The sequence below is a fragment of the Helianthus annuus genome, chromosome 2 (genome assembly GCF_002127325.2).
Source record: "Helianthus annuus cultivar XRQ/B chromosome 2, HanXRQr2.0-SUNRISE, whole genome shotgun sequence".
NCBI classification, from domain to species: Eukaryota; Viridiplantae; Streptophyta; class Magnoliopsida; order Asterales; family Asteraceae; genus Helianthus; species Helianthus annuus.
This window is the reverse complement of record NC_035434.2, coordinates 105,952,461-105,962,040: the sequence shown is the minus strand read 5'-3', so window position 1 is coordinate 105,962,040 and position 9,580 is coordinate 105,952,461. Positions and strand designations below refer to the sequence as shown.

Genomic DNA, 9,580 nt, shown 5'->3' with positions numbered 1-9,580 from the left:
AGGAATCGTTGAAACGTGTTCCACCAAATCAGCTCGAAGGTTCTGATGTATATCCCTTGACTTTATTAAATATTCATTTGCCGCTTTATCTTCGTCTGTTACGTTACCTGGTTGGGGGTCATCGTCATCATAGTAGGTAACGACCGCTCTACCTTCATCCTCCAAAATCATGTTGTGAAGAATGATACATGTGTACATCACGTTTCCAATCTGATCCTTGTCCCATAGTCGATAAGGAATTCCCAATATTCGCCACCTTTTCTTCAAAACACCGAATGCTCACTCGACGTCTTTACGTGTAGCCATCTGGACCCTGTTAAACTTTAATCTCTTTGGATCTGTGGTACCGTGTTTTATGAACGATTTTACAAAAACCCCCCACTCTGGGTAAATCCAATCAACTAGGTAGTACCCGTACGCGTATATATAAAAGAAAAAAGATTTTTTTTTAAACCTAGCCCCCAACGGCTAGCCCAACGGCTTCTTTGAATGGGCCACTCAGCAACCGCTATGTCACCTTGGTCCCCCGCCCCACGCCCGGCTTGAAACCCAAGCCCCAAGGGCCACGCCCCAAACCCAAGCCCACCCGGGGTGGTGACTTGGGTGTTTTACCCCAACCCACGCCAAAAGTCCCGCCCCATACCCCACGGCCTTAGTTGATCCATTGTCATTTTGTTTATTTTTTTTTTCTTTCTATAAATAAACAAAGTAATAAATTTGATTACAGTATTATAAAAAATTAATAATGCATTCTAGCAAGCTAATTAAAAGTTTAATACACTTGGCCCATTGGCATCTATCAGCTGACTCGTTTTTATATAATAGAATGAAATAGCCATTTTTATGTGTGGGCATAATCCAAGAATCGTTATAATCTATATTCCGTAAATGCAACTACTTATGTCACACCCTCAAAATCTACATGCAGAGTATTACTATAAGTTGTGTGATTGACTAGGATCAAGCCACCAATCATATTGAACATTATAATAAAATGAGTAAAATCCAACACAACCAATATGATTAGTGTCACACACAAAAAGTAAAGTCTATGTCATTCAGCGGAAGCAATAAGTTTCAAACCAAAGTATAAGTTTAAATGTTCATAAAGTTTAACATGGCACACAACGGTCCATGTCCTACAACGACTCCTTCCCCATGCAAGCTCCAGCTAAGTACCTAACGACCTGCAAAGCATATAGTAACGAATCAACAACAATGTTGAGCGAGTTCACAGTTGGTTGTCTGTTTTAAAGTTGTTCCAAAAATCATAAGTTGTTTCGAAAACCATAGTTAACCGGTTACTTTTTCCCAAACCATATACCGTGGAGGCTACCCTATGTTGTAAACCACTAGACCCGTTACCATATCGACTACTGACTTTAGTCATGTTTATGTGCCCTGCGTCAATGTCTATCATCATTGACTAAGTGCCCAAGTATATTAGTCCACTCCCGTCCTCTGCGGCACGGTGTGAGGCTTGTCAGACCTAATAGCGCTATTTAACTAATGACCCGTTCGCCAATGGCCCGGCGATTAAGTCGATATAAAAATGAGGGATTTCGTGATAGAGTTTTGTTTAGTAAGTTCTATGTTGTCATCCTTCCCAAGGAGGATGGAGGTACGAATTCTATCCAAGGAGAATACGCAGATTTCAATGTTGTCATCCTTCCCAAGCAGGATGGAGATACGTATCCTACCCAAGGAGGATACGCAGGTTTCAATATTATTCCTTAACCCATTCCCAAACCACCGGGAATCCCATGCTTTGTAGAAAGTGTGAACTCACCTTAGGTTGCGCAACAAATAAATAATGGAGTGATAGAACTTTCAAAGTCGGGTAAGCCCTGATAAAATTTCCATTTTCCTTATTAGTTATATAAATAAAAGTGTCGTCGTAATTTTTCAAGTTGTCGTCTCAGTTTCAGATTTTCGGATCACTTAGACATCTCACACTCACATTTATATTATTAAATATATATAACTCTAGTCACAAAGAATCAAGTACAGGTCATGCAAAAGTTTTTAAACTAACATACATGTACGAGCACACTCAAACGTACATCCTTCTCATGCATTCATCAAGCTATTAAAAATATATGTATTTTCCAATCAGATAATATGCATGTTTAAAAAAAATGGTTAAAAATTGCATATCCATGTCATTATAAGACTATGACCTCTAAGCTGTGTGCGTCCAACTCGTACAAATCTGAACACATATAATATTACACAAGACTCTCTTGACTACACACCATCCAACACACAAACAATAATTCACTCATCATTCATGTAGCACATAATTCACTTATGACAGCTCCATTTGAATGTCAACCGTCATTGTTTTTACGCATACATACATCCGATCGACAAATACATGCACATCCTCCTATATTTATTTCCTATAACATACCCCTCTTGTTCTAGTAAATCCCCACATCCACGGCTACACACAAACACAGTCACGCATGCATTTATAGTTCATCCATACACACTCAATTTGCAAGATTTCGATTCACTATAATATCCACGATCAACCGAGCTTGTTACACATAACATCACTTACATAACTTCATGTCCCTAAAGTCTACAACCAACCCGCATGTTCGTATACGAGTAAATGTTTTTGAACCGAAGTCGAACCGGAACTCGTTCTCATACATACTCTTTACGTTTTCTCTCGGGTACATATATACATATACATATACACAGTTACGTAAACACATATTACACGAATTCGTATACAGGTTTTCATGGCTTTAAAACGAAGTCGGGCCGGAACTCTTATACATTCAGTCCAACCCATGCACTTCACCATGAAGATCAAGTATCAACTACCATCATATTACCATAAAACCATACTCCACAAATTTCATGTTACGATAAAAGAAAAAGACAGAACTTTAGAGAGGGAAAAAGGCTAATTCATTTCATTGATGATCTACAACTCTTACAAACTGACTAATATACAGAATAACGACCTAACGACTTCACAACAATAACACCTTCAACTATTACAGAATTACAACTACCCCCTCGACTTATTTCCTTATTACAACTTCCATTATTGACATAATACCCCCTTTGACTATAACAACGTAACAATACTTTCCCCATATAGAGATTTTTGACCTCAAGAATCTACAGGAAAATAAGGAAATTGCAGCATAAAGTTAGCTGAATTTATCCAAGTTGCATCATGGAGAGGGTGGTCTTGCCACTGTACCAAGAATTTAACGATAGCTCAATTGCCTTGTTTAGCTATCTTCCGATCAATGATCTTCATAGGTTGCAATTCCTGAACTGCAGCAGTGTGACAACCCTCACAATTACATGTATCCGTACAATTAATTAATATTAAATTTGTGCTTAATGACTGTGCTAGATTTCAACTGATGATTAAACTGCTTTCTGATTACTGTTACATACATACATATGCATCACATTTCATACTGTCACTCCAATTATTGCACACAAACTTTAGTGACAAACTTGATGCACAAAGCACAGTTAGCACAGTGAGCGGATAACTCAGAAACATGCTGACAATGCCAGCACATAGACAGACTATATATTGAGGCCCAGTGTGAGCCAGAGACAAGGTACTACACTAGTATGGAGTGTAGGGAAGTAAGGACCATAAAACTGCGTCATTAGATGATAGTTTAGGTGCCGGAAAGTGCCTAAAACCCACTTAAAATGCAAAATTCTGCATTTATTAAAAAAATTCAGCATTTAAATATGCTAGTCACTTGCAAAAACATGGCAAAATGGTCCTGTATGCTTTCCTAAGTGTCGGGAATTAAAGGTCACTAAAAGACACATAAAAGACACTTTACGATATCACTTAGCACTTTAACGGAACGGTATCCAACCGGACAACCGGACACTACCCGGAACACAAAAATATTGTTAAAAACATTGTCTCACTTTTTCTGAGCTAGTCATGGTCCCCGAACACTTAAACACACTGCACAAAACATGGTACCCACTAAACACTAGCTCTTACACTTAACACCCCATTAATCACCTACTTGTCATCAAACTTTGCACTTAACCTCCCTCCCCCCCCCCCATTTGGCTGATTTTCGGCTCATATGGCCCCACTCACCAAAATCTCCTAATCTTCTTATATCTTCATCAATCTTTCATTGGATTTAGTGAGATTATGATGTGATTATGCTTGTACTTCTTGAAGCATATAACCCTTTGGACAATAGATCAAAATGGTTACAAGTACACTCTTATCATCTTCATCATCAAAACAAAAACTCTCTCTCTCTTCCTCCATTAAAGCACGGCCGAAACCCCCCTATATCACCTCACCATTTTTCGATTCTTATTCATTAAATCCAAGCCCCATTCAAGGTGCACCAAGGTGAATCACGAAGTGTGGAACTCACGGTTCATCAAGGACCTCTCTAGTTTGCTTTTATCCTCTACATTTCCAAGCTTGATCTTCCCTAGCTTAAAAGCTAGTAGTAAGCTTCTTTGATCCTTATTTACTTCATGTTTATGGTGGTTAATAGTTATACTATGATGAAATCTCAAGAACACTAAAAGATCATAAACATAAGTCTTGAACATAAAGCTAACATAATGATGAAATAAGATGAAATCTTGATGAAATAAAGTTGTTTTGATGTTGTTGTTTACTTGATGATTACTAGTAGTATGATGTTGACCATCATGGTTGAACTTGTTAAAGTAAGGTTAAAAACTTAAGTTAACAAGTTAGGAGGTGATTAGTGATCTACATAAAAGAATCACCTCCATGTTTCAACATAAACTTGGTAACAAAATGATTTCTTGAAAAATAAGTGAACAAAGTGAGTTGATGATCGTATGGATCTGAGGTTTACAAATGGTTTTCCTAAATAAACCAAGAATAGAAGATGATTTTTGAGGGTTATGACTTTTGTTAAACCTACACTATTTTAGTAACAAAATAAGTGTAGTAAGTCTAGTAAAACAAGAAAATATTGTAAGCAAATATTTTTGTAAAATAAGTTCACAAGTTGTGAACATCTAAAAACCCCGAGAGTAAGATTTTAACAAAAGTAAACACACTTTGGAGGGTAACTAAACCCACTAAGCACCCCACCAAGTTACTACGCGTTTTTTATGAAAAACCAAGTTCATGTTGTTAAGTAAAGCGCATTGTTTTTGCATTTGTCTAGTGTAATGTTGTATAGTAACTTGTTGTTGATTAATTGAATGATTTCCGAAAAGGAAATGATATGCTAATAAGCATGGACACCTCCATTTACAAAGGAAACTCTGGCGAAATTTTCTAAAATTCCAAAACTTAGAAAATATTTTCTAAACAAGTGTTACAAGTATATTTTCAACTTTGTTTTTCAAAATAAACTTCGCCATAGGTCTTGTTACAAAATACAAAGTATCAGAGGTTGATTTTTTGTAAATAAAAATGGGAAAATATATATTTAGAATATATATTTTATACTAAGACACTTATGTGAATTTTTGCATATTTTGTGAACTAGTTATTATTTTAGGGTAAAATAATATAACTTAAAAATACCATGGAAATTATAACTCCAAAATATACCAAAAATCACAAGGAATAAAATATTTAAGTTACGCATTTGTTATTGCGAAACCGAACGCGAAAACGTAACTTATGAAATATTCCAGAAAATGCTCTTACACATATATTTTGGGCAAAATATTATCTGGAAACTAAAGAAGTGAAAATATATTATTTTTGGAAAAAATACATATATTTGGAAATACGTTATTTTTGGACAAATAAGTTAAATATATTTTCCTAAGTGGGACTTAAAATATATTTTTCTTGAAACTATAAATATACATGTATAAATACCCCCATCATTGGGAAGGAAATACGCATATAAAATACTTGAGAAGTATGGATACGAAATAGTTGCCTAACTAGTATTCTAAAACCCTAAAAACACAACTTAAGTTAAAATAATTATTATTATTTTATCAAGAAGTTATAACTTAGAATAATATCAAAGTAACGTAACTCAAAAACCTTCATACTAAGCAAAGGCACGGCCCGTTCGTCTAATAGACGTTAGTACACTGTAGATAGTCGTGTTTGCTGAGGAGACTTGGGTTACACATACTGAAGACGCAATACGGTGAGTTCATGTCCCCCTTCTCCTTAAACTGTTTTTGTTTACTTACTTCGGGGGTGAAATACATGTTACAAAGGGATACTTACAATACTATTGATATGATTAGCCTAGGAAAGAACCATAGATCATGTGATAGGGTAGGCGGATACTTGGGACCATTAATCCTCGTATCAGGACCGAGGGGCATGAGTGATAGATCTATTTGGGTGTAGCGAGCCCACACCCATGAGGCCGGGGCGGCCCATAGTGGTGACTATGTCTTCCAGCCGGGAGCCCGGTATAACTTTGCTAGGTTTGAGTCTTCCTACACCGTCACACATATCAGTGGCCTTGCAAACCATTGGTGATCTTTTCCTTGTTTGCAATCATACCTGGACATACATACATACATACATACATTGTTTACAAAGGTTTATATATACTCACATACACATGAACTCGCTCAACTTTTGTTGATTTTTCAAACTACATGTATTTCAGGGAACTAGTGGATCTGGAAGGGTATGCATATGTTTCAGGCTGCGTTGAATAAAGATGTCATCTAGGGTAGTAGGTTTAGGAGGTGTAACGCTTACCTGGACGGGTTACATGTCTTTAAACCACGTTTCATTAAAAATCTTTTGCTGTGTCTCATGAACACGTTGTAGACAAGTATGGTTTGTAACTTATTTTAAGTGTTGACATTTTCAAACAATGATGTTGTGGTATTTTTAAACTTAATGAATGGATGGACATCTTGTGTTTTTTATCATATAGCATTGTTATGATTGTTGCTATGGTATTAAGAAGTCACACCAAATAAACCCACGCTTCCGCAAAAGTCAGGGTGTGACAGCTTGGTATCAGAGCCTCGATCATAGCGAACTAGGATTCTTTCTCGAGTCTAGACTTTGATCATCAGGGCTCTTACGAAAACATTTTTACATTGCATACACTAAACGTCCAGATCCAGGGAACAAACATTTTTACAAATAAAAAGGCACAAATTCACATTTCAAAAATTCATGTTTATAATTTAGTCTTACGGACTGGGGGAGTTCAGCCTTAGAGGCTGGGGAAGTTCAGTCTTAGAGACTGAGGGGTTCAATCTTAGAGATTGGGAAGGTTTTAGTCTTAGAGACTGGGAGGTTTTGGTCTTAGAGACCTGGGAGTTGGTCTTAGAGACCAGGGAATTAGTCTTAGAGACTGGGAGTAAGTCTTAGAGACCAGGGAGTTAGTCTTAGAGACTGGGAAGGTTTGGTCTTAGAGGTCAGGGAGTTAGTCTGAGAGACTAGGGAGTTCAGTCTAAGAGACTGGGTGGGATAGTCTGGGGAATACTAGGATGATTACTTGCTTACATTGATTATGACTTACATGCTTATTTGATTATATGTTGATATATGTGCATACGTGTGGTTGTGTTACGGACACCATGTCCTCTTCTTCGGATACCGGAGTGTCAGACACGCTGGATCCTATGGCGACAGTCTCGGAAGACGAGATTCTACCTGAGAGTGAGGTTTATACGTCGGATACTACGAGCATTGACGAGGACAACTTCCAGCCATTTGCCCTATCGGACTTTGGGGATGATATGCCTCTAGCTGATGGTCCTTTCGACGGGGATTTACCTCTTATTTAGATCCCTGCTCCTCTCCCAATCGCCGCAGTTCCTGTCAAGGATCTGCCACTTGACGAGTTAGCTGATGACGACATCGATTTATTCATAGAGGGTCCCCCGGAGGGTGACCAGGATGGTGGGGCCCCGGTGGATGACGATGTCCCACCTGCTGATGTTCCCGTTGCTGACCCTGTTATCCCTGTCATTGAGCTTCCTGACATAGAGGCTCCTTCTGATTCGTCTGGTCCAGACTCGTTTGAGTCTGTAGCATCCACTACTCTTCACGCTCAGGGCGTGCAGCACTACTCCCCCGATGCTGATTCAGACATGGCGATGTCTGCTTCACCCATCGCTCCCCATGACGTTGGCCCGGATCCTGAGGTCGAGTTCGTACCTGCTGAGCCTGCTCCAGTTGGTCCAGAGCCTGTGATACCTCCAGAGCCTGTCATTGCCCACGACCCTATTGATGTTCCAGCTGTTGCACTTTTGCCTGATCCTTTACCAGAGCCTGATCACGTTGATATACCAGTCGTGGCACCACCCGTTGTTGATGCACCAGTCGAAGTACCACCGGTTTCTGATGTTCCTATTGTTGATCCACCTCTGCCTGATCTTGTGCCGGTGTTTGTTAACCGTGCACCATTTGCCACACATGTCGATCCTAGATATGCTGACACCCATAATGGGTGGATTGAGGACGACGATTATCCTTCTTTTGTTGTACCAGTCACACCCCCTGCTGCACCTGTTTTTGCACCGCTTGATGTTCCCCAGTACCACCCGCACGTATCTGATGTCCACCGCATGGATTTACCCATTACATTTCTCCAGGACATTCCTCCTCCCCGTCCAGGGGAAGGACCTTCTACATAGCAGCACGATCACATGCCATCTATGTCAGCAGCCCTTCCGTTTATGCCCCCTTTTACACCTGCCCCACACACTGCTTTTCTTGCTTCAGCACCTATGGGCGAGCCATTTATATGGTCTTCGCCCAATGTCATGCCTTTGTCAGACCCATACCATCCTTTTCATGTCGGATATATCACGGATGACATACTTATATCCTTGCAGTTACAGCAAGATGCGTTGAGCCGACGAGTCCAGGAGCTGGAGAGGATTCCGCGTCCTCCCCTTGTCATTGTCGGTCTCCATTTGCTACACCACCAGCTCCTCTTCCACTACACCTGGATTCTGATGTTTGCTTCCTCACTCCGGAGCAGTAGATTGCTTACCTGCTGCGCGTTATCCACACACTCGAGGAGGATTGGGTGCGTTTGCGCCGTTTGCTTTTCTTCCCTCCTCCTCCTCCTCCTCCTCCCCCATCGACTTGAGGATTCTTGGTCTGTTGCTGGTAGCGTTACTTTTGATGAGACGACATCGATTGAGCCAGACTGTACAGCATTTTGAAGACCACAGGATGACATTATGACTTTTGATATTTGATTTTTGGTTGTTGTATATGGCTAGACAGTTCAGACAAGGGCAATGTGACCCTTAGTCTCTTTTGATGTACGATACAGTTATAAAACTTGTAAACCTTGTATTGTGGGCTTGATTATATGATAGCTCAATCGCAGTGTTCTCATTATATGCGTTGTTGAATTATTTGTTTTATATTATAGCATGGGATGTTATGTGTTATGAGGTTGATGGATGTTATTACATGCGCATGTTACGTACTCATTATATATAATATGACTTGGCCAATACAACCTTCTTGTAGAAGATGCCTCCAAGAAGGGAAAACCGTCTGCCCACTACTGAGCAGAACTGCAAGCAAGAATTTCGCAAGCAATAGCTGATTACGAGGCCTCACGCGCTGAGACTAGCGGAGGTTCCTCAAGAAACA

General features: G+C 39.5%; 1 protein-coding gene across 1 annotated transcript; it reads left to right on the top strand.

The window, feature by feature from the left end:
* Positions 1-7,539: 7,539 nt before the first annotated feature.
* On the top strand, positions 7,540-8,601 carry LOC110893713 (proline-rich extensin-like protein EPR1). The gene is made up of 2 exons (XM_022140826.1): positions 7,540-7,626; positions 7,750-8,601. Exons 1-2 carry the CDS (start codon positions 7,540-7,542, stop codon positions 8,599-8,601), a joined length of 939 nt encoding a protein of 312 aa, XP_021996518.1.
* Positions 8,602-9,580: the final 979 nt, after the last annotated feature.

Coding starts and splice junctions, on each gene's coding strand:
- LOC110893713 (XM_022140826.1), top strand. CDS start 7,540: ATGTCCTCTTCTTCGGATACCGGAGTGTCAGACACGCTGGATCCTATG. Junction 7,627..7,749: donor AGATTCTACCTGAGAGTGAG/GTTTATACGTCG, acceptor CCTCTTATTTAG/ATCCCTGCTCCTCTCCCAAT.